General features: G+C 40.0%; 1 protein-coding gene across 4 annotated transcripts in view; it reads right to left on the bottom strand.

The window, feature by feature from the left end:
• The window catches only part of Zmat4 (zinc finger matrin-type 4), a 381,839-nt gene that overhangs the window by 29,552 nt on the left and 325,181 nt on the right, over positions 1-27,106 (bottom strand). For all 4 annotated transcript variants that reach the window (XM_021219402.2, XM_029532287.1, XM_029532288.1 and 1 more), the window contains one exon: positions 20,568-20,664. In XM_021219402.2, coding sequence (XP_021075061.1) covers positions 20,568-20,664 — 97 coding nt within the window. The remainder of the gene's footprint in view (positions 1-20,567; positions 20,665-27,106) is intronic.

Below are 27,106 nucleotides of genomic sequence, written 5' to 3'. Positions count from 1 at the left end.
GAGAGGGAGAGGGAGAGGGAGAGGGAGAGGGAGAGGGAGAGAGGCCTTACTACAGGTACCTTCTACTTGACTTTTCCTGTAATTGGACCCTCACAGATAAGCTATCCCCTTCTTTCTATTTCTGTCTCTGTTTCTTGTTTCCTCTCCCTCCCTCCCCTTCTCTCCCCTCCCTTCTCTTTCATATCCTCTTGCTTCCTTCTCTACTGCATAGAATACACCAACTCTTTCCCCTAACAGAAGGTGCCAACATGCCCTCTTTAAGCTCTAGTCATATCCACATGCCAGGTTTCTTCTCCAGCTACTGTAGACTATTCCACTTGGATAAAACATCATAATTCTGAGCTAAAATGTCTAAACTCAGTTTATTGTTTAACTGACTCCCATGACTGCCAATCACCATCACTGTCCCTCCCACATCTCAGGCTAGGCATGCAGACCCTGTGAGCCTCCTTTGGGTCACCCTCATCATTATGATTCCCAGTATGGCTCCTCACAATGGAGACATTGGCATGGGCCAGGGGAGAGCTGTGGGTGGTGGTTTGCACAGAAGGCTCACTTCCACAAGAAAGAGTTCTACTTTTATGAATTCTACATGCTGCTGTTTTAGAGTGTGCTCACACATGGTCTCTGGCTGTGCATGGCATCCAGTGCATGACCAATGCCAGGTCATTTATCTTATAGGCAACATCTGTGGGGCATACATGGTATCACTGCTAAGCATCACCTTGCCTTCTTGTCCATCCCAGCTCTTGTGACCATCACAACATGCCCCATGTGGTCTCAAATGTCACAGTGCCTCCCTGGCCAAAACCCATGACCACCCTTAAAAGACAATGACCAACTTGGCCTTTTCAAGATTTTATTTCTAGATTTTGCACCTTCCCTGAATGGTCTTTAGTCCTTATTTCTAAAGCCTTGATATGTTTTCTTACTGAGATGAGAATTTCAAAATGGGTAACTACACTTCTCTTCCTTTGTCACATACATGTGCCGGTAAACAACATCTGCTAGTGAACATGCATGTTCTTCAGGTGCATACATGCTGGTCATGGCTGAACACATATATCCCTCACAGATGCACAAGCTATTCTCTCCCTGAGTTGTCTCATCTGCTCCCTGCTCATCCATTTCAGCAGCTTCTAGGACATGGTGACCCCCAAGTCCGAATCTCTGTCTTCCATTTCCTTTGAAGTCCAGACCTAGAATCCTACCTGGCCCAGAATCTTTTCTCTCTACTTCTAGACTTCTTAAGTGCATGTTTCTCAAACCCAGTTCCTACTTGGTGCCTTGCTTAGGTTAATCTCATCTTAGCATCTGTTCTCAGGTCCCCAGCTATACTTTCGCCCTCCTCATAGTTCCTAAATTCTTATGTAAACAACTTTTGTGTATCGACATTTAAATGTTCTTCAATTATTATACTATTAATTCCTTCTCCTCATTTATCTATAAGGCTTCTTTTCCTGAAGAATCACTCTTTAATTTTGCTACATTCTTACAAAAATCTATAATTATATGGAACTATAGTAAGTATATGAGCATGCTTGAGTTGATTCATTCTCAAGAATTAAGTGACAGAGGAAGGACATGCTTGAAAACCCAGCTACACCCACTGTCTAAATTCAAAGGCAATGGTGGCAATTCAGTGTTTAGTACTACTTGTAAGAAAATGCATAAGATGTGGATCCCAGTCCCAACTGATACATCTGTAAACGGGAGCTAAGGGAGCATTGTGTAAGTGGAGCTAAAGGACTCTAAGAGCCAGAAGATTGGGGAGTTTGCTATGAGACTGTCTTCTAGGAATTTCAAAAGCATTACCCATAAAGTTTCACTAACACAAGTACCTAACCATGAAGTGAACAAGGACAACAATGAGAGACTTGTTAATGTGGATGAGGAAGAACCAAGAGGGCTTAACACTATACAAAGAACTATAGGCAACTGAGGAAAGCTAAGAGCATGAGAGTCTTCCTTAGGATCCTTAGGAAAGAGAATGCCAGTTGATTATCCAATATATAATGGTGAAGATGTAACTATGAATAACATTATATAGACTGGGCAGATTTATATGAAAGAATATGTTTATATTCTTTCACTGTTGTTGCATATATATGCATATATGTTTATATTCTTTCATTGTTATTGCATATATATATATATATATATATATATATATATATATATCCCAGCTGTTGTGACCATTGCAACATGACCCATATAGTCTCAATCAGTTTCTCCCTGGCCAAATGGATAGGCACCCTTATTGGACAATGATCTTCCTACTTGACTATATATATATATATATATATATATATATCACATACACCACACACATATATACAATATATTGCACATATATACATATATATGCAACAACAATGAAAAATAAAACCTTAAGTTTGATAATGTTCAAGGAGCAGTATACAAAAGGGTTTTAAGGGAAGGAATAGAAGGGGGGATGATATATTATAATCTCAAAAAATAAAAATAATAATGAAAATAACATCAAATAAAAAGCAAATTGTCTAAATTGGACTTTAGAGTTGGCACTATGCCTCAGGACTCTATCCCTTGTGCATGATTCTGCGTGAGGTAATTTATTTCTGTCTACCTCCAGCTCTCTTTTTAGAGCAGCCCATTTGAGGGCAGAGAATAAGGACATGATTTATTATACTGTGTTGGTTTTTTCCTTATAGGAAGCTGTTCTGTGAAGTTGAGAAGTAGTCTAGAATTCAGGGTGTTGGAGTGTGAAGGATTGTGGAAAGAAGAGTTTCTGCTACCCCCCAGCTTTTGCTCCACCTTCGATATTCAAATGCCCAAGGGGGCAGCTATCAACCTTCATCCTAGCAGTAAATGGATGCTCAGTGGTCCTCTCCACTGGTTATCTCAGGTGCACTTAAACTTAGAGGTCAATGCCAATGTCTACACAGATATGATAACAAAACTACTTTGTCTTAGGTTTCTGTTGCTGTGTTTAAAAAAAAAATGACCAAAAATAATTTGGCAGGAAAGGATTTAATTCAGCTTATAACTTAGTCCATTACTGAGGGATGTCAGGGGATGAACCCAGATGGGGCAGAAACCTGGCCATAGGAGCTGATACAGAACCCAAGGAGGAGTGCTGTTTATTAACTTGCTACACATGGCTTTCTCAGTCCACTCACTTTCTTGTACAACCCAAGGTAACTGTTGAGATATGGCACAACCTGTTATAAGCCAGGCCCTTGCAAGTCAAGCATTCACCAAGAAAATGCCCCACTGGCTTGTGCTTTCTCCGTTGATGTTTCTCTTCCCAGATGAGCCTAGCATGTGACACAGGGGTGGTCCATGAGTTCAGTTTATCCACTGATGCCTTGACATTTTCATGGACATCCAACTTGAAAACATCTAACACATACAGCTAAGATGGTGAAGGTCTAGAAAATGTGCTTCGAGCTCAGCCTCTTTCCAGCATCTCTACCACATCTACTGACAGACTTATGTTTCCATCTTCAACCTCTTCCTCTCACTATCTTCCAGTATTTGTCATTTGCATAAGTCACAATGCAACTTATCCTTGGCTGGGATTTCTGGGGGAAAGTAGACAAAGGCACATTTTCCCCTCTGTGGATATACTTTTGACAGTTACCCAGCAGGTATATATGAGGACAAGGCTATCACTTCAAGAGAAGAAAGTAATCCGCTGAAATTGTGTTAGAGGCAAACTCGGGGCTACTGTGAGTTAAATCCTCCAATAATGATGTCAAAAATCACAAGACCATTCAGGAATGCTATCCATGACTTTAATAATCAAATAGACTGCTGGCCTCTACCCTAATTAAACAGTTAAGGAGAGAAAGACTGATAATTATAGAACATCCATGGTGGGCACAGGATGAGATATTTTAATGAAAAGATCAAGAATAAATGTTCTTCAAGGGAAAAAAGCCCACATGGGGAGCAAAGGCCCCACTCTAAAGCCACGAAACAGCTCTAGTTAGACTGTTGGGTGCTGGCCAGTTCTACTCCTTCGTCTATAAACTATCTTACATGAACATTTACCTGTCCCTTAAATGAAGCTAGAGAAAGCGTTATTCGCATAAAGGAGAACGAATAATTAAAGCGATTTTTCAACAGGAAACTGACAGATCGTCTCTAATCGTCATTCTTTGATCACAAATGTCACCTATTCTTAATGGAGTTGGTCGGGCAGGTTTCTTAACCATGAAGTATCCTATCAGGTGTTGCAATTTAAGTCCTCATGCATAAACAATGAGAGGCTTTCAAGGACTATCCCAGAAAATAGGAATTTACGAGTGAAGGAAGTAATGGCTTTTGGAGAAGGCTTTGAAGTCAGACTTCAGTGATTTTTCTAGGAACAAAACTACAGCACTGTCTCAGTGCCAATATCTGCTCCACAGCTAATACCACTTTCTACCCTGAACCTGCTTCCCTCCCCTGCTTCTTGTTTCTGATCCCAGGCTCCAGGAGCTCCCTCATCTAGAACCTATCTTTTTAGGGATAATGTCATATTTTTGTACACAGTAGGTACATAATGACTCTCAGTCAGTTCAGTGACTCTTCCATAGCAACAGCTCAGACAGCTTGACAACCAATTGCTCTCCTGTGAGGCCAGCAGTGTGCTCTGCTGCAGTTCTAGTGTTCTCAAGAACCGGAAAACTTCCTTTTGACACAGTGCTTGGAAATTTAAACAATGGCCTGAACACAGAACCTGAGGACAGCGAGCACAGAGTATGGATCTTTCGTTCTTTGATGTGACTTAGTGTTCAGTCTGTAGTAGGTAGGTCATTTAATGGACAGAGTAGCAGCCAATGGGTGTTCTGAAGTTATTTGCATAGTGCTCTCTCACTGAAAATCTAAAGACCATTTAGCCACAGAAACAAGTCTCTAAATTCACCATAGTACTTTGTGCCCATAGGGTGACCAGTAAGGTCCTCAAGACTGAATTAGGTTTTCTTTCAAAGCTGTTTTCCCCACGTGTACAGACAAGGAAAATTGGGAGCAAACCTTGAGAAACCTGTGTTGTTGTTTTCCTATGGCTGGCAGATGAATATGCGTGCTTCTTGTCTCGCCTTGGAGGGGATTCCAGTGCCCTGAGATAGGTTTCTATCTCGGATCATCTATCTCTAGTCTCCGTTCCAAGGGAAGCACAGCTCTGCTCCCTGGATTTCTATATGGCATGGGATACCAAGTTTAGGGTACCTAGTTCTAAGACTAATAGAAAGCTGTATGGTTGCTTTTGAAACCTTTTATGGAAGCTCCTGGAAAATCTGAAAGACCCATACCTCAGCTTCCTGGAACACAAGCTGTGTTGACCCAAAACTAGATATTTTAAATGAGACCCATCTCCACAGAGACTTAACATGCCCATAGACACTCCAGGACAACTGGATCCTAATGTAATAAGCCAGCTGCTTATAAAAATCCGAGCCTTCTCCTGGGCATATTTTTCTTTTACCCCAGAAAAAAAAAATCAGAACATTGGATTTATTATTTGAACTTCATCCATTATCAAGGAAATAAAATCAGAGTTTTTAAGTTACCTATTCAAGGCATTCCTAAGATCTTCCTGTTAGGACAGAAATAAGTTCAGTGGTGATGGTTTTTGCAAATAAAGGAATAAAGTCACACGCCATCCTGCTGGGCAGCTTTTGAAGAAAGGGTGATTACATAAGGAAGGGGAAGACAGAAGTTCTCTGGAGAATACAATAGCACCAGAGGCTGTGGATACAACGCTGAATTAATTGTGTCCTGGGGCTTGAAAATTCACCAACATTTCTGAAAGCTAACATTATAGATTTTGATTTTGATTTGACTACGCAGCATGAAGTTGACAAGAGATTTTTCTGTAACTCAAAAAGCTTTAGAAAAAAAAAATGAACGTTTTCTCTTTCCTATTACAGACAGTTGAGGGTGAGATAGGTATATATAAGTTAAGACACTTTTGTAAGTTGATACGGACTAAGGACTAGATTCTAACTACACCTGACTTTCCTTATCATGATGTATAATGTGCTAGGTATTAGCTCGAAGAAGAAAAAAATTCTTCACAGTGGCAATTTCTAAACTATAATGAATAACAAGAGTTAACATTAGCAGCATTACTCTCATCTAGGACTTTTTTTCCCTTTGTTCTTAAACAAAATAAATAAATAAATAAATAATCAAACCTCTTCTAATCCTGAGAAAACACAGCATTTCCAGATGCATGCAGTTAGATTAACCAGTCGATATGATCCAAAACCTAATAGCAATCTTGCCTTTAAAATCGTCAAGTAGAGAGAGGATATAGTTTTAATGGCGGAATAAAAATTGAAAATGAGGAAAGAGAGCTGCTTGGAATCAGAAAGATAAAGAAGCTCCATCAAGAATCTTCCAGACTAACGAAAGACTGCTGTTCAGCAAAGAACAGGCTCAACTCCATCTTTTTTAGTTTTGAGGCTATATCCATAGTGTCTGTAGGGTAACTTGCTAATTGTAGATGATTGAATAAGTAGGATTTTTAAGGAAATTAATAAGCTGAAATGTATTTATCCTCCCCCTCTCTGTCTCTGTGTCTCTGTCTCTGTGTCTCTGTCTGTCTGTCTGTCTCTGTGTGTGTGTGTGTGTGTGTGTGTGTGTATGTGTGAGAGAGAGAGAGAGAGAGAGAGAGAGAGAGAGAGAGAACTCATGCCATAGCACCTGTGTATATGTCAGAGACATGTGGCATTTTCTTCTACCAGCTTTAGAGGGATGATGACAAGAAACACACCCAAGTCAGGGCTGGTGCCACCAGCACTCACACTCTGAGCCATCTCACAGGCCTGTAAAGCTGACAATCAAATTGTTGAGTAAGGTCGAAGGTCAAGAGAGGAAGAAACCAGGTTACAAAGAGCAGAGTGAGACCATTCTGAGTACATTTCTTCCCTTTGGCAGTCCCGAGGATCTACAAATCATCCCAAATGCCAGGCAAGTGCTCTGCCCCTGAGCCTCACCACTGGTCACAGGAATTATTCTTCAGTATGGTACAGAATATAAAATTCAAAATTTGAAACTATTGTATAAAATAAAGTCCAAGACAACAGGAATTTCAGAATGGGCCACTTTGGTGCCAGCCCAGGTCAGTCCTGCTGTCCTGCAGCCTGTTGATGTTAGTTGAGGTTCTTCACTGTGAGTGGGCTGTATGTCCTTCATGAGAACCCAGAGCCCCATCCTGGAGCAAGAGAATCAGTGGACAAATCAATATGTGGATGGGCTGCAAACTGTGGAAGCCACAAATCTGAAGATTACCTCAGATTACCCCAACATCTATCCACCCATTCCTCAAGATGCGGCTCTTTGCTGAGTCACTCTACTACAACCATAGTTAAAAGCTCCAATCTAAGCAGCCACTCCTTCATCCAGATCCCATCAGCACTGTGCATCTCGTGTGCTTGTGTGACATTATGCCTGCTTATGCTGGTACTCAGATTCTTGTGTGTAACTCAAGCTTGATGATAGGTAAGGGGAGAGGCATTGTTATCTTCATGGCCATGTGCTTCTCTTAGTACCTGCTCTACTGTCCGAGCCACTTGGTCAGTGCTCAGTAGATTTTTGGTCATTGGTCAGAATTGAAATAAGGGGCTGGTTCATCTAATCACTCACACACTCATCCTATATACATCATGAAAACATCAGCCTAAAAGGACAAAATGTTATCTCCGCCATACTCCAAAGGAAAAGAATGCGTTCCATCCCTTCAACAGGGACATGACCCACCTGGTCACCTTCTCTCCTGTATTTCCAATAGAGTCTGACTAGAAAGCCAACATCTCTCATTGATTTAATTAAAGTTACAGATCATGATGGTTCATGATAAACTTTAAGAGAATAGACAAATGCTGACCAAATTGAATTCCCTAAAAAAGTTTTATAAATGTCAATTGCAGCTAATCATCTATAAACACACATACTATTTCTTTTCAAAATGACTGTTTATTTTTAGCTACATGGATATCTGGAGATTGAGAGATATTTTAATATCTATGTAATGTCTCAGTGTGGGTAGTTAAAACTTCAATGTCTTTAAACATTAAAAGTTGATTAATATAATAATTACACATATATATTTGCAGAAAATAGATCAGAATGGGATATGATTTTTTTTTCAGAAGGCACAGAATACATGAGAGTCTAGTAGTTTAGTGTTCAAGCAAAAATAGTCTCCTTGAGAATCTTCCTGAGTTGATCTTACTCAAACCATTTTCTTGAGTAGCCATTGGAGCCTGGTTGCTGGAATATGACATAGAATGAAATTATAATGAGTTTTATCCTTTACTTTCTACCTGAACAAGCTCTAACCTTCTGTCTTTGGTTAAAGCCAAAGGAAATGCCCTGCCTTATATTCTGATGGTCAACTTAATTCATTTAGGGGTTTGGTTAGCTGTTGCACTACCCAGGAGTAGACAAAAAAATGCAGAAAAGAAATATTTTATCAGCCGGGCATGGTGGCGTACGCCTTTAATCCCAGCACTCCGGAGGCAGAGGCAGGCAGATTTCTCAGTTCGAGGCCAGCCTGGTCTACAGAGTGAGTTCCAGGACAGCCAGGGCTACACAGAGAAACCCTGTCTCGAAAAAACAATAACAAACAAAACAAAAGAAATATTTTATAACCATTTTCTTGATGAAAAACTATAAAAGTTAAATAATGAAAACTTCAACTCATACAAGTGAAGAACATTGGAGCTGATGGGAGGGTCGCCATGCATGTTACAGCCCGTCACATTTCCAATAGGGATGGCGATGCTCAACAGAGGCATGCTTTGTTCAAAAACCACAGGCAAAGAAGGAGCTGCCAATCCATGCAACCATGTGAATGAATCTCAAAAGCATTGTGTTGAGAAAAGTAAGCTAAGCAGAAAAGAACACATACTATCCCATTTAATTCTGACAACAAGCAAGCTAAGCAATGGTGGCTAGGTTTAGGTAAGGGTATTGATGGGGAAAAGCCGCTGGTGGTTCTGAACATGTTTTGGCTGTTAACTGAACTGGTGGTCCCATGATATCCAGGCATATCAAACCCATCAAACTGTGCACATAAAGTATACTCTTGTTATTTCTGCTAACTTGTATCTCAATAGGCTTGCTTAATAATAGTATTTAAACTTGTTCAAGGCTACATAAGGAGTAAGAGGAAGACCTGACACATCTCTGAACCAAGTTCGTTAATGAGTGGCCCTTCACCCATTGTAACTGATATGGAATGCCCACACAATGCTGTATCACAAAGAACGTGAGATTTGGTGAAGGCCAGAAGTGATTCTAAGACATTAAGTCATCAGCTTAGTATCACTAGAAGGCACTCACAATTCATATCGATTTCAAGGGACACAAAATAATGATTATAAGTCCTACAAAGAAGGAAGCAGGAAGGAGATGAATGAACTGAAGATCATCAGGAGTCTTTGGTAATTCTAGAATACACACACACAGACACACACACAAATGAACATGTGCCTCATATGTTTTCATTTTTAAGCTTACAGAAGACCTAAACTTCATATATAAGATAGTGGTTATTAAGTGTCCTTAGGTAAGGAATATATAGTAAAAAAATAATGTAAATGAAAGAGCAAAACAGCTGCCAAAATTTACTGTGTATCAGTGAATTTCTTAAATAAAGCAGAATACTAAAGTCCGGAGCTCCTTAAATAGTAGGATTCTTGGTTAGTAATAGTAAACTACATCGAAAAGTCCACAGAAAATATTTATATTTTTAGTGTTTAAAGATGCTTGTTGGTTGTTCGCTTTTTTGTTTTGTTTTGTTTTGTTTTGTTTTGTTTTGTTTTGTTTTCCAGAGAGTACCAATTCTAGGGCTTTTAAGCTGATTTTAGTTTATACTAAGTATAAAAAATCTTTATGGTTGGCATTAATTTCAAAAATATTTTTGTTTACTGTTATGTACTACTTAAATAACTCACTGCTATTCTGCATTGTAAAATGCTTAAAGCAAATACATCCTGTGCCTGAAAATTAGTGTGAACAGTCATTCAAGCTCTTCATAAATGGATAGATAAAGCAGAAACAAGTAACATGAACCTTTGCCTTGAGACTTCATACTACTTAGGGAAAACTCCAGAAAGAACAATGGATATCACCACGTCTTCAAAGAACAAATGGATTTGGAAATGACTTCTCCTTTCTGATCGGGTTGATACTTGTATCTCATTTTTTAATCAGCTTAAGTACAAAGTAAGTAATGACAACTTTTATGTCCTTTACTTTTAGGTAATGTAATGTTCGGAGGCCCAGAGTGATCCCTGAGCTCAAATTTAAGTACATTAAGGGGGAATTATTCATTAGTGCATGGTATATACTCAAGGCTTCTAAGTTTGATTTTACTCATTTGGACTAATTGACAGACTAGCTCCCCTGGAAGCACTGAAGAATTGACTCAGTGTAGGCATTTGCATTTCTGAGTCTTTAGTCTCATTAGATGGCTAATATTTCTCTGGCTCTTTAACAATGGAGAGAAAATTGACTACTATTAGGCTATTTGTGATATTTTTCAAGAAATGGAAATGACTATTTCTAAGTCATGAACACTGCTAAATGCAGACAGCAGTTTCACTAAGAAATATGCTCATTGAAAAGATGGGCAGAAAAACCTGACTTCTGCTCCTTGTCTATTCCAAGTCATTATTTTAAGGTCCTGAATATGTCACCTAACTTCGCTGAGATTCAGCTTCCAAATCTATGAAATAGAGATGTAGACATCTAATTGGCAATAGGACAGAGTGTTTCCCATGTGCAATGCCTTTAAAACATTCTACTCTACACTCAAGTTCTGTCCAGTTATTAGTCAGGGCACCACCATCATCATTGTCCTTGACAGCTCAAGCAAAGCAGGTGCTTATCTAACAAAAGGCAACCTGAGGGCTACATGTATAACAAAGTTAGTGGACCCTGTACTGAATTAATTTGAAATCCACCATTAAAAATTATCAGAAGCTGGGTGGCTTACAGCAGCAAAAATGGACTCTCACTGTGGTAGTTTGAATAAAATTGGCCCCTATATGGTCATATATCTGAGTACTTAGTTCCCAGTCAGTGGAACTGTTTGGGAAGGACTGGGAGCTGTGGCCTTGTTGGAGGAGGTACATTACTGGGAGTGGAATTTGATGCTTCAGGAGTTCACACTGTTTCCAGTTAACTTTTTCCTCTGTGTCTCCAATGGATCAGAAGTAAGTTTTCAGCTTCTGCAAGAGCACCATGCCTCTCTGTCTGCTACTGGGATGGTCATGGACTCACCCTAGGTAACCGTAAGCTCAAATAAACGCTTCCTTCTATAAACTGTCTTGGACATGGCATCTTATCACAGAGACAAAAATGTAAAGAGAACACCACAGACTTGGGAGTGGACATCTGTCTGGAAGCATGGCATCAGGAGGCAACACAACATTCTAAGATTATCTCATGCAAATCAAACTATGTAATATGCAGGTATCATTACTTTAATATCTGACAAAATATATGTCAAATCTGGGATATAGCATACTATTTAAAGCATCAATTCATTATAAGGCTATTATAATTATGAACATGTAGGCAATACACCCAATTTGTAAACCTAAGGTTACTAGATACAAAGTTTTAGATTAACTATTACCTGGTAATAACAGTTGATATTAATACCTTACTTTCATCAATGAAATAATCATACTAACAACAACAAAACAAAACAAAAAACCCAGAGTAACAGGAGCTAAATTACTTCATAAATGAAAATGACTTTATAGGCATCTACAAAATATTCTATTCAAATACCACAGAATACACATTCTGCTCAACAGCCCATGGAACTTCCTCTAAAATAAATGGCATATTAACACACAAAGCAAGTCTCAATAAGTACAGGAAAATTCAAATAATTGCTCATATTCTGTTTTTATCATGGGATAAAGCTAGAAATCATCAGCAAGAGAAAGAACAGGAAATTTTCAAACCCATGGAGATTAAACAACACATTACCAAATAACGGATGTACCACCGAAGAATCGAATTAAAAAGCAAACAAGAAAACAAACAAAATCGTCTCGAGCTGATTAAAAATTAATACAAGCAATTCAACTCATACACCTAAGGCTCAGGGAACATTTCAAAAGAGGTAGGTGGAAAGGCTGTAAGAGACAGAAGGTCCAAAAGTTTGCTATGAGGTCATGCCTCCTAGTGATGTCAGAAGCTCCATTCATAAATTCATACCAGCTTGATTACCTGACATGAGCTGAACCAGGATGACACCAATAGACATGTTGTCTTAGTCAGGGTTTCTATTCCTGCACAACATCATGACTAAGAAGCAAGTTGGGGAGGAAAGGGTTTATTTGGCTTACATTTCCATACTGCTGTTGATCACCAAAGGATGCAGTACTGGAACTCAAGCAGGTCAGAAAGCAGGAGCTGATGCAGAGGCCATGGAGGGATGTTCTTTGCTGGCTTGCTTCCCCTGGCTTGCTCAGTCTGCTCTCTTATAGAACCAAGACTACCTGCCCAGGGATGGCACCACCCACAAGGGGACCTCCCCCCTTGATCACTGATTGAGAAAATGCCTTGCAGCTGAATCTCATGGAGGCATTTCCCCAACTGAAGCTCCTCTCTCTGTGATAACTCCAGCTTGTGTCAAGTTGACACAAAATTAACCAGTACACATGCCCAAAGCCCACACAACTTTAACCTTATACAAAGAAGTTCAGGCAACTAAGGAATACTTAGAGCAAGAGTACTACTTTCCCCCAGGGAACAGCATGCCACTTGGTTATCCAATACCAAGTACTCAGCCCTGAAAGCATGCATACAAATAACACTATAGGGACGGAGCAGGCTATGCTTATGTACTTAGGAATGTGTATGCTTATGAATACGCATATCCAAACATATGTAACAATAATTAATGAAAACAGAGGTCATAAACTCCAAAGAGAATAAGGAGGGGTGTATGGGAGGGTTTGGGGAGAGGGAAGGGAAGGGGGTATTTTGGAATTAAACTAATCTCAAAAAAAGGAATAAATTTTAAAAATGAAGATACAATATACTAATACTATAAAAGAAACTCTCAGGTCATAGCTACATTAAACATAAGTGCCTACATTAAACACCAAAAGGTCTCAAATAATTAAATGTTGTACCTTAGTCTCTTGGAAAAAATAAGAACAATCCAAACATCAAAGCTATAAATCTAAGAAGATGCTTAAGATTAGGCAGAAATTAATGAAATTTTAAAACAATCACAGGAGTTAAAGATAAACAAGATTGGTAATCTCGGCAGGATCAATCAAAAGGAAGAGGAAAGACATGGATTAGTAACACCAGAGATGAAAAATGAGCATTTAAAACAGATATAAATTAAATTCAGAAAGCCATGAAGGCATACTTTTAAAAAAATGTGTGTTCCATTAAATCTGAAAATATAAAGATTGTTTAGTGATTTTTCTAGACCCAAATGACCCACCAAAGATAAAACAAATGAGATAAACAAAAATGTCTTGTTCCAAGGAGTCATTGAATCCGGCCATAAAGATGAAATAATTGAATCTTTCTCAAACTATTCCTTAAAATGGAAAAGAAAAGAATACTTTTCAAGTTCATTTGAAAGTCATTATTACTCTGCTACTCAAACCAGAAAGAACAAAAATAGAAAACTACAGACAAATCTCTATGACAAACATCTACATAAGAATTATCAATATAATGAATAGAAATGGAATTAAAGAATATAGAAAAGTTCATTCATCATGATGACGCTTAGCTTCATTGCAGAAATGCAGGGATGGTTCAATATAAGTGAATCAATAACTAGTATATCTCATAAATGGACTTGAGAACAGAAATCACTCAATCATTTCATACATATATATATATATATAATGAAAATCAAAGCAACATTATAAAAAATGAAAAAAATTTCTAAAGCATTTTCTCTAAGAGCAAGAAGACGAGAGTATTTTCTCCCTAGCTCTATTTGGTATATAATGTTTGACACCTTAGCTAAAGCAATAAGACAAGACAGAAAAATAAAACATATCCAAGTCAGAAGCATATGATGTGCATCTTTACAAAGAGACACTAAATACTCTGCCACAATACTCAGGGAGCTGATAAACAATTTCATTAAAGCTTCCGGATATAAGGTTAACTCATGAAAATCAGCAGTTTTCCTCTATATCAATAACGGACATACTAAACAAGAATCAGGGAAACCATTCCATTAACAGTTGACTCAGCAGCAACAACAACAAAACACAAACAAATAAAAATTGGAATAAACATAACCAAACATGTGAAAGATCTCTATCATGAAACATTGAAAACGCTGGCAAGGAGCATGAGGAAGACACAAGGATATGGAGAGACCTCTGATGCTCAGGGACTAGAAGCTTAATATTGGGAAAATGGCCATTGTGCCAAAATCAATCTATAGATTCTGTGCCTTCTCCAATCAAAGTCCAACACCATACTTCATAGAAATATAGAAGAAAATGCTAAAATTGTCATGGAAACCAATAAACAAAAAATCCCTAGATAGTCAAAACAATCCTGACCAAGCTCCCAAAGAAAACTCACTCTTTCTTCCCTAGTAGTCACCAACTGTCAAAAGCGATGGGGACCATGTCTCTCCATCATTCATGAAAACAGCATCTTCAACAAAGGAAGCTGAAAAACACTGGACGCCAACATGTAGAAGAATACCAATATTTATCTCTTACCATATGCAAAATTCAATTCCAGGGTTTCAAAGGCATGCCTGAAAATTTTGTAATGGAACCTATGGCATCAGGTGCTTTTCCACATCTATAATAAAACACCATGACCAGGGCGACTTTTAGAAGAGAGAGAGTTTGGTTTGGGTTCTGGTTACACAGGGTTAGAGTCCATACTGGTTGCGACAGCATGCGTGGTCTTGAGCAGCAGTGGAAGCAGAAGGCTGAGAGCTCAGACCTTCAGCAAAAACACAGAGCAGAGGGCAGAAAGCAAGTAGGCAACGCCTTTACTCTCAAAGCCGGCCTCCAGGCACATTCTTCTCTAGCAAGGCCACATCACCTACCCCCCCCCCCCCAAACAGTGCCACTAATTGGGCACCACTCATTCAAATGCGTGGATCACTTGGGGCATTTCTTATACAGAGTATGCACCTATTATCACATATAATTAGTGTATGCTAATAAAGATATTTAAAAAAAGAGTAAGAAATCTGTGACAGCAGGAAGGATAAAGTTAGAGACTCTCCTAGGCCACTTTACAGCAGTGTATTTCTATTAAAACAGGCCAGATGAATAAACGCTTTGGAAAAATGTAACTTTCAAAAGTATGACACTCCAGAACCGGATGATCTTACTAATGAATCACTCCTAAATAAGACTAGCTTACCACTCACATATTCAAGGACCAAAAGCAGAAGGAAAAAACTTGAATATACCTTATAATGAAACTAAGACCATTACAAGAAAAATTAAGGTCCAAAACTATGTCATTAAAAAGATACATAAAGATTCACACACACACACACACACACACACACACACACACAGAGAGAGAGAGAGAGAGAGAGGGGGGGGGAGGGAAAATAAAATATTAAAATGTTTTCAGACATTCATTCCATGAATACATAGAAATAAAATACTCCAAGAAAAATGAGGTTTTGGTGAAATGTTGGGTTGATATTTGAAAGCATCACTGGCTGCAGTTCAATAGCTTATAAATGAGAGTGGAGAGATTCTGATCAGACCAGTAAAGTAAAAACATCGGATGAAACTTATCGCCTGATTGTAAGAAGAATGTTAGCAGATTGTGAGAGACAAGCAAGTGTCTCACTTGGACTTCCATAGTTACCTTAAGGTCTGAGAGATGTGAGTGACCATGGAGCCACCTGAACCTGCATTGCAGAGATGGACCTCCACTGTGACCAGGCAGGTAGTCAAAGATGAAAGGAGCCACGAACTCCCCGTGTTTGCTGCTGCTGGTTCTCGCACAGAAAATCCCCAATTATTTGCTGATGGAACTGGACTGTTAAGTAAATTTAACAAAGCAATTGGATACAGGCTCAGGAACATTACTGTTTATAACTGAGTTTTTCATTTATTTAAAAATTGATCTTGTTCATATTCTGGTCTCTTAAAATGGCATAAGTCATTTGCCTATTTTTTGTTTTGTTTTTTGTTTGTTTGTTTGTTTTTATTAACTAACATTCTCCAAACAGCAAATCCTTAGGGAGAAACTTAAACAGACATGTGTGAGATTTCCATAAACAGACCTATGAAACCTTACAGAAAGAATCAGAGGCTCTGCCAAAGGACATGGATGGAGGGTGGGGGCAGATGTTAAACGTTTTCAGGAAAATTGAAAATTTGATTCTAAAAATGTATGTAGAAACACAAAGGATCAAGAATAATGAAAATGGTTTTGAAATAAATTGCAAAGGCAGACAGTTTACACTTTTAGATACCAAGACTTACCATAAAGCTATAGGAGACACTGTGCAGTAGAGTAAGGAAAGGCATGCACTAGGGTGGGGAGTCCAGAATTCAGGCAGGAACACAGGCATGCCCACAAACCACGTGGTTTACAGCATACAGACATGCCTGCAAACCACATGGTTTACACACGGAATAATTTAGATTCTCTTTTAAATGAATGACACTGGATCTGCTAGTATTCATATAGGAAACATTTGAAGATTGACCCTTCCATTAGACTATGCTGCCCAAGTACAAGGGAATGCCAAGGCCAGGAAGCAGGAGTGGGTGGGTTGAGGAGCAGAGCGGTGGGGACTTTCGGGATAGCATTTGAAATGTAAATGAAGAAAATATCTAATAAAAATTGGTTTTTCTAAAGAAATTGATGCCTACATTCTTAAAGACAGACAATGTAACACGAACATAGTAACATGGAAATTTATCTTGATAACCTTGGGATGAGCTGAAGTGCTTTTCTGTATGTGTGAAACTCTGGGTTTGATATTCAGAACAAGAAAGGAAGGAAAGGAGAAACAGGGAGCAGATGAGTATATTAAAATGGAATGTGGGTTTGGAGACATGACTAAGCAGTTAAGAACATTTGCTGGTCTTCCACAGGACCTGAGTTCAGTCCCAGCACCTACATCTGGCAGCTCATAACTGCCTGTAACTATAGCTCCAGGGGATCTGACATTTTCATCTGACTTCTGTAGGCACTTTTATACTTGTGTCATGCATTTAGAGAGAGAGAGAGAGTGAGAGCGAGCGAGCGAGAGAGAGAGAGAGAGAGAGAGAGAGAGAGAGAGAGAGAGAGAATGCACACACACACACACACACACACATGTGCGCACATACATGCATACAAAGGATTAAATGTAAGGGGAAAGAGAAGACATTGGGAACAGGACTGAAATTCCTTTGTTCATTTCCCCTCATTTCACTCAAGAAAGGAGCAGAGTTCTCCTTGTGCTACGGAAGACAGATGTATAAGCGAATAGAAGGTTCTGATGTCACGTGTATCTACTGAATTGTTTGTGCAAAGTGGCACTTCCATTTTCAAAGTACACCACAGTTCTCTTTACCAGCACATTTCTGTTGAAGGTGAATGTTTGTGAAATTGAGTGTTGAGCAGTCGTTAGGTAAAGATGGACACTGGTGGGGTCAGTCCTTGTTCTGCTAGGGCCTGGCAACTTAACCTCTTCAAGGTCCATTTTTCCCTGGAGGATAATAATATTTATGGGAATGAAATGCCATAATCAATGCAAAAATATCACAGCATCTTATGGACACAGATGGAGAGATGAACAGACATATTCCTGGAGCTTGCGATGGTGTCTGAATTGCTGTTCGTGGAACACATGCCACTGAAAGTCATTATTGTTCCTTTTTTATTTATTAAGAATTCATGCATGCTCTTAGAAGATTGTAAATTTGTGTGGATACTTTTGTGCCATCCTGCACACTGGACACTGATTAACTAAAATATATAGAGTGCCTCTTATCCATTATTAATTAGGCAGATGAGGAAAAGAGATTACTTGGGGACTGTATAAAATAGTCAATGTTATTAATCAATGCAGAAGCTGCAGGGTATTCCACAAAGAGCTGAGGAAACCTCTCTGTTAACTTTTGAAGGTTTCTTGTGAAGGAGACCCTCTCTGGGGTAGACTACAGCAAAGTAAGCCTGGCTTCTCAAGATGATGGAAGGAAGAGGAAAGAGATTCCAGCTGATTTTAGGTCTAAACTTCCTCCCCTGAGGCTGACCTCCTATAATTTACATGTCTAGGGTCTAGGATGTTCCTACTCACAATATAACCTGGAAAATTATTACTAATCTTTTAACATTACATACGCATTCCACCAAAGCCTCCTGTCTCAGGGTTTCTGAAACACCATGACCAAAAGCAACCTGTAAGGAAGGGTTTACCTCACTTACACGTCCAGCTAATAGCCTATCACTGAGAGATGTCAAGGCAGCAATCCAAGCAGGGCAGGAACCTGGGCACAGGAACTGAAGGCCATGGAAGGATGCTAGCTACTGGCTTGCTCCTCATGGTTTGCACATCTTGCTTTCTTATACCATCTAGGACCACCTGCTCTGGGGCTGAAACCATTCACAGTGAGTGAGTTGGGCTCTCCCACATCAGTCATTAATTAAGAACTCATGCCCACACACCTACCTAAAAGCTAATCTTACGGAGGCATGCTCTCAATTGTCGTTTCCTTGACTCAGATAACTCTAGCTTGTGTCAAGTTATAAAACTGACAAGGACAGCTCCCTCTGGACATGTACAGAGATTCACAATGAACACCATCAATGATCTCTTCCGCGCACGTTTGTGCGTGTGTGCGCGCGCGTGTGTGTGTGTGTGTGTGTGTGTGTGTGTGTGTGTGTGATCTGTACCAATGTCCTAGAAAAACTGGTTTCACTTATGCCCTCCCCTGTTCTCATGGCTCTGGTTGGTGCAGTGCACATTGTTAGAGAACGTCTCCCCAGCTAGTTGGCCTTCCATAAGAGGAAGGTCTGCATCTACTAACACCCCTCACCCCCACCCCCGGGTACAGGAATGACAGTGGAACTCAATAAAAGTTTGCTGGATGACATTAATTATTCACAGGACTTTAATACAGTCAGATCTGTTAAATGATACTCTTCATGAATTTTTTAGAAATGAAAACAATTGCACCTAGTTAGATTTCATCCTTTTGTGACATTCTTTGTACCTTATGCCCTATATCTTACTTTCTAAGTATTCTGTTAAGAGTCTCAGCAGCTGCCTTTGGACTGCTGACCACAGTGCTGGTGATTATGAAATTGTACAGTAATGTAGGTGAAATCATGCCTGCAGCCTGTTCCAGTTTAAAAATCTGAGAATCTTTGGAGGGAAATAAGTCAGAGCAAACTTTTACTTAATTGGTAATGCCTATTTGTGAGTGTGTATATTTGTGTGTGTGTGTGAGAGAGAGAGAGTATGTGCTTGTGTGCATGTGTGTGCATATATATATATATATATATATAAAACCAATATTTAATATATATTTAAATATGCACATATGACTTAAATATTATATGCATACATATACACATATATGTATGTATATACATATACACACACAAACACACACACATATATGTCTCACACACACACATACACATAATGACTTAAATCTGAATTAAATATACCAGGGGATAAGTTACATTTTCATAATAGTTGACAACATATACCCAGAATGGGATTATGATAGGACATATTCACAGAGTTTAATTGCATGACATAGAAGCTCTTAGTAAAGCCTACCAAGGATCATGTCAGCTACTCAAAAACAAAATAGAGTTCTAAAAAGTTTCTTCAAGGTCATAAAGCATGCTGAATTACTTATAAAAAAACTCCATTACTTGTGCTGAAGTGGGAGAAGCAGCTGTTCTTTCAGTAATGCTAGGCACATTCAGAAGGCTCAAGCTGCATAAATGTCAAGGAGACTTTGGAGATAAGATAAAATGTACATCAGTCTGCCTTTTTGGAGATAAATAACAGGTCTGGCTTTAATGATCTTGCAAAAACAAGTCCACAGGAAGGACCCAAGAGTGGAAACAGGGAAAGAGTGGGAACTGAAATAGTAGAAACAAACAGAGAAGGGGCAGAAATAGAGAAGGGGTAGAAACAGGGATGGAATGGGAACAGGGAAGGAGTGTGAACAGGGAAGGAATGTGAACAGAGAAGGAGTGTGAACAAGGAAGGAGTGGGAACAGGAATGAATTGTGAACAGGAATGAATTGTGAACAGGGATGGAGTGTGAATAGGGATGAATTGTGAACATGGAAGGAGTGGCAACAGGAATGAATTGTGAACAGGGAAGGAGTGGGAACAGGTATGGAGTGGGAACAGGGAAAGAGTGTGAACAGGTATGGAGTGGGAACAGGGAAAGAGTGTGAACAGGTATGGAGTGGGAACAGGGAAGGAGTGGGAACAGGGGAGGAGTGGGAACAGGGAAGGAGTGGGAACAGGGGAGGAGTGGAACAGGGATGGAGTGGGAACAGGGAAGGAGTGGGAACAGGGGAGGAGTGGGAACAGAGAAGGAATGGAGTGGGAACAGTGTACCTACTTGGTCTGATGCTTTGATCCTTGCAGATGTGCATGATACTGTTCTATGGAGTTGAGCGACACACTGCACGTGGTACATCTGTAAGTGCGTCTCAGACCTGTGGGTGACAGACAGGCTTGGTTAGCTGCATCTTGCCATCAGTCCTGATGATGAGTAAATTTCAGAATTTCCACAGAGGCAAGCTCTGAGTATCAGAGGAGACTCCTGGGTCCCCTGCTCCATGGCCACTCCTGCCCTTCTTCCCAGAGCCCAGCCACCAGACTCAGCAGAAATGGGAATGTGCAGGTGTTGGGACTCAGACTGTCCTATTTATAGATGGCTGAAGCAACTCTGAACCCCTCAAGATAAATGCTTTGGGAATTTTCTAACTCAAGCTAAGAACCTTGAGTTAGGAAATTCCCCTGCAGCTCTGTGAACAAGTCCCATAGATATAGTTTTAACCTGCACAGTAAAATTATAAACATTAAAAAAAAAATTGTCCCACTCCTTTGCCATCACCATTCCAAAACAGAACTGAAGTGTAACCCTATATATTACCCTATATATATATATATTATGCTCGATACTAGGACTATTTTATAAAATCAAGTAACCAATAGGAAATAAAAGCAATCAATTCTTGGTTAGTCTGACTTCCCATCAGAGTGAAGAATATCTATGATTCTTCTGTTTACTTACTTGATTCATTAATAAGGCATCAGCATTGGGGTAGACACTAGGAATTCCACTAGAAAAGAAACACTTCGCTTTTAAGGCATTGAGCAAAATCTTGAGTATTTCAGAGCACTGATTTATCCAAAGGTAAATTGGTATTGTTGAGCAGCATTATCTAGATCACATTAAACCTCTGGTGTAGCTGAGGTCCACAGTGGTCCACAGTCCTCCTGATGCCGTATCCCCAAGAGAGGGTAGGGGAAGTAAAGCTAATACTGAATCCTATAAGCCAGGAGCCCACACTACAGTTTGAGACCCTTGTAAAGACAGGCGAGTCTATGCTAACTTGTATGGTCTCTGGGAAGTAGCTTGTCGTTCACCATGGCTTCCAAAGTTTCCACACTGCATTCTCAGCCTTGAAGGAATCAGGGAGAATATAGTGGGGAAAAGAAAGAAAGAAAAGTCCCAGGGGATAACCACAGAACACCCAGCAGGGAAAACAAAGAACTCTCGCACACACTTCCTCATGACCAGCAAGCGGTAGGCACATCTGCTCTGCCCTGGAAATGCTAGTGGTAATTTCCATTGTCTGTGGAGGAGCAAAGGATTTCTTGAAATTTAAAATTCAGAGCCTGGGAGAGCGACCCCCACAGAGGCAATGAGAAGGAGATGTATAAGGAGAGGAGAGCTGCCTCCAGAGTCTGACTTCAGATGATTAGATGTAGTAGCATCGTCAGTCAGACCTGCCCTTACATCCAGGATGTGAGGTCAGAGCCAAGCTCCAAGCAAAGTACAGAGTAGGGGCTCGACCTCAAACATCTGCCCAGGAAAAGCTACTAGAGCAGTGGTTCTCAAGCTCCCGTTGCTGCGACCCTTTAATGATACGGTTCCTTGTGTGGTGGTGACCCACAACCACATGCTACTTCATAACCGTAACGTTGCTACTGTCATGAATCATAACACAAACATCTGATATGCAAGACGTCTGCTATGAAACCCTATCCAAGGCTCATTTGAGACCCCCAAAAGCAGTCTCATCATGTTGAGAACCATTGTTCTATAGGTTCTGTTGAATAAAGCTAAGCACAGGGCCAGGAGATGTTTTAAACCAGAACTCCATTCTTTCAAAACAAACAGACTAAAACCAAACCAACCAACAACAGCACTCACCCCCTGCCCCAGTTCCCTGTTGTGTCACACTTTTCTCACTTCTTTGAAACCTGACTTAGTCCCAGGGATGGAGGATCTTAGGAACGAAAACCAAGCTTCTCCATTAAAAAGAGCTGAGCTTGCACTGCCTTCTGACTTCCGAAAGATTATCCTCCTCCCGAAACCCAGAGGCTATAAGTTATCACAGCCAGTATAGAAGTTGTCAGGGTGCTTATCCAGGCCTGATCCATTCTGCTCTTTTATGCATAGAATCAAAATATGAAATCCGGCTTCAGGCAGTAACTCCCTCCAGAGGTCTCCATCAATCTTTTCATAATAAACAGTAACTGCCGCATGTGAGTCCTCCTTAGAGTTCACACTAATCAAAGGGCTTCTCGTAAAAAAAAAAAAAAAAAAAAAAAATGGAGACTCAGTTTGGCAATAGGCATAAATATTTATGTTGAAAACTGGGAACTTTTAAGAACATCAACAAATCTGAAAAAAAAATGTATTCTGACCTGCTATTTTCCACAAGAATTCTCATGCTCTGCAGTCATACCAGGGCATGGGCAGGGGATATTGGGTACTTTTTTGCAAAACGAACTACAGGGGTAAGAAATGGGAATAAACAAGAACAAAACCAGAGGGGTAGAGGGAGCCTCCCCCACACAAGACATGGCGTTCTCGGTGGGAACTGAGGGCTTTATTAATACTTAGTTGAAATCCTAACTACTTTGGAATGATGTGGCTCTTTGCCCTCTGGGAACTACTGAATCTAATTATTAAATCAAAAATGTCAACTTCTGTACTGACTCCATTTTAGCACTATAGCACATGAAGAGCATCCTGAAGCCTCGGAGTCTAGTAGCGGATGGGGTGGGAACAAGACTGGGAATATCTGACTTGGAGGGATTTCTTGAAGACACATCAGGTTGTATTTATATTTCCCAGCACGGTGTTTAGAACAGATAGGTCTGGAGAGGTCAGCAGAATGTGTCTCCTCAATGTGTCTTTTCGAGACCAGTAAAACTGGAGTCTACATTGCTTCTGCTGCAGTCACTGCACATTAGAGAAGCACCTCTGAGCCCGTCTTACGGCGCCAGGGATTTTGCTGAATGCTGAGAGCATTGGCAATAATAAGACACTGTTTGTTTCCTTATGGAGCTAGTTGGGGAGAGAGACAGACAATGACTTGATGCCCTTGAGTTCTCAGCCCCGAGAGATGGCTCTCCTAGGCCACATTAGAGAAGCTACTTCTGCACGGAACAGTAGTCAACAGAGACTCACAAGTGGTCCAAGCACTGAGACCAAATGATGGGGACATGCTCCACCCTAAATATGACCCAGGGACCTCCAAGGCTGAGGGAGCATCATGGACGAGGAGGCAGAGGAAGAATGCGAGTGTCAGAGGCTGGGGAGGACATCCTTGAAACAGTGTCTTCTGGACTCAAGGCAGATGTGGTTGTTTGACTAAGACCTGAACAGTATCCAGCATGGATGGGGAGCAAGGGTGCTCGAGGACCCGCCCCCGGATGAGGAATTATTGGAAGTTATTGTCTTCTACGGAAGGAAAGGAAATCAATTTTATTTGGGGATATGGCCTTTGATGGGTTGGCCTTGGTCCAAGGTATGGTCCCACACTCCTGCCCATGTGGGGATCACTAATTGGACTCAGTGGGTTCAATGAGGAGTCTTATAAAGAAGAGGATGGTACTCTGTTTACAAAGAGATGCTGAGGAAGGAGTGACCCAGGGAGAGGAGACAGCACATGGAGGGCAGAGGAGGAAGTGGCTTATAGTGAAAAGTGGTCAAACAAAAGGAAAGTGAAAAGATGAATTAAAAAGCCAAACAGCCTTGCTCAGGAAGAATTTAGCATCCACCAGGATACCAGTTGAAACCCAAGGAAGACCAAATATATGCCCATAAACAAAGCCTAGACACACAGTATGCCTGCATATTTGAATTGCTGCATAAAGCTCTCAAGGTGAGAAAAAAAAAAGCAAATCAAACTAAACCCTATACCGGACTGAATTTTAGATCCATAGACAAAACACAGTGACTTGAACATCAGAATAGATAAATAAAGCACTAGCCAAATGATAACAGGCTTGACGGCCACCATCTACGGCTTAGGTCTCACATGTGGAAAGAAGAGAAGCAAGTCCTGAACATTGTCCTCTGGCTTCGCATGTGTACTATGATGTGCATGCATGTTCACATACACACAAAACACACACACACACACACACAAATATGTATACACTTATATACACACACACACATATACACATTCATACACATGTCACCACCAAAGTAGATATTATATTTTAATGTTCATAACATGTATGGAATTCAAGCAAAGGATGATGGAGAGCAGAAGACCACTACTGAAGAATCATTTTATTTTATATGAAATTCTACAATTTTAAATCTAAGGCAATGATGGTTCCACATGCGCTTTTACACTAATTACTAAACACTAATTACTAAAATATAAAGAGCTAAGAGAACATAATGCAGAGTGGTAAGCATTTCTATTAATCCTCAGAGATCTGGAAAGAAGGTATAAAAAACAGAAAACATGGAACTGTGGGAAAGTGGCAGTCTGTGTACACCCACACATACAGCACATGCTCTACACAGGTACACCACATGCTACATATATACCACAAACACATTTACCACACACACACACACACACACACACACACACACACACACACACACAGAGTCATTCTTAACCACACATATACCCCCTGAACGCACATACCACCCCTCCCTTACACACATATAGGTGGAAAAATAAAAATAGAAAACAGATGGAACACATAGAAAACTAAGTGATAAAAGTAATCATATTAATAATTACATTAAATATAAATAGGTTAAAAAAAACTCAAAATGCTGAAATTGTCAGAGTGGATAAAAACCAAGACCCAAATATATCAAACCTACACTACATTCAAAGGCAGACGTTGTGTGTTTAAAGACTAGAACTAAAGAGGCCAGAATTGATTCAGAGTAAGTGAAGAATTAAAAGAGTTGGAATTGAATCATTAGAATAGGAAGTTAAGAAAGTGTAGATGCTTCTGCTCATGTCTGAACAGACTTCATAGCAAGGCATTTCCCAGACATGAAGAGGGCACTTTATAATGATAAGGGGAGGATTTCATCAGCAGAACAGAACTTGGAATGTCAGTGAGCTAACAAGAGCTTAATATAAAACCTGATCAAAAACCAAAGGAAGAAAGAGTCAAGACCACAGTGACAGGGGACATTCACATCTCTTTCTCTTGGCAGATAGAAAAACAGGATAAAAATAAACAGTACCTACAGAACCAGAGCAAATGCATCATCCATCTTGCACTAACTAATTTATATCTGAAACTCTACCTCTGCAAGTGTTCACTGAGACACACCCACGCGCAGTACGTGCTGGGCTCCTGTAAACCTGTAAACTTATGTTTGTAGAGGGAGTTTTGACGACAATTCAATTAAATTGGAGATAAATCACAAGAAGATTTGCAAAGCATCTAAAATATCTCTAAATCACTCCCGCAGAGAAAAGCTGAAGTCGGCTTGACCCAAGGAAAGAAAACACTACAGATGCCGTTGGGAATGTTGGAGAGAGATGTATAGCCTCCATCCTAAGGGCCTAGAAGATTTCAAGCACTCATACCAATCTGGAGCAGAAGGGAAATTGTAAGTAACAGGAACCAAGGACAGGGCAACATCCATATAAAAACTCATCCAACCCAATTCTAGTCTTTGAAAAGGTGAATTCAAATAGTGCTCCCACGTACCTTAAGTGGAGATTAAAAACAAACAAACTAATAAGCAAGCAAGCAAACAAACACACACATACCTCCCAATAATAAGTAGTCGCTGGTATAGACCATATGGGCCAATTTAAAATGGCAGTGTAGGAACATTGTGAGCATTTAGTATTCAGATAAATCTCAGAATACACATGAGTCAGGCACAAGTACCAGAGCTAAGTGGACAGCCACTCAATAACAGACACGAATCTGTTGTCAAGATTTTCCTACAGAGAAAGATGGAAACCCAGAGGGTTATTCTGCAAAATTCTATCAAATACTAAGGGAGTTCGTAAGGTCAACTTTGCAACACACTCTTGGCAGATGAAGGGAGGAAAAGCATCAAGGCCTGCAGAGGAGGAACGTTGCGAAGTCTCTGCATCCAGGGTCAAAATTCCCAGCAAAACCAGAAGCGAGTTTGATTTGATAGAGAATATTTATGAAAGATCTACAGCTGAAATGGTGTTCAGTGCTAGAATTTAATCCCAGCACTCGGGGGGGGCAGAGGCAGGTGGACTTCTGAGTTCGAGGCCAGCCTGGTCCACAAAGTGAGTTCCAGGACAGCCAGGGCTATACAGAGAAACCCTGTCTCGAAAAAACAAAAACAAAAACAAAACAAAAAAACCCAAAAAACAAAAAAACATCCCCCAAAAAAATCAAAAGAAAGAAAGAAAGAAAGAAAGAAAGAAAGAAAGAAAGAAAGAAAGAAAGCAAAGAATCCCATTATTCTTAAATTGTTTTCTAGACGTGTAGGACCATGTATCATTGTAACTTCAACTTCACCCATTTTATCCAAAATAAACCTCTAGCAGAAACATTAATAAAAAAGAAGAGAAAAGAAAAGAAAAGAAGAAGAGAGGAGAGGAGAGGAGAGGAGAGGAGGAGAGAGGAGAGGAGGGGAGGGGAGGGGAAAGAAGG

Source organism: Mus pahari, chromosome 19 (assembly GCF_900095145.1).
Source record: "Mus pahari chromosome 19, PAHARI_EIJ_v1.1, whole genome shotgun sequence".
NCBI lineage: Eukaryota > Metazoa > Chordata > Mammalia > Rodentia > Muridae > Mus > Mus pahari.
The sequence above is the reverse complement of the archived record's forward strand: the minus strand, read 5'-3'. Positions and strand labels throughout refer to the sequence as shown.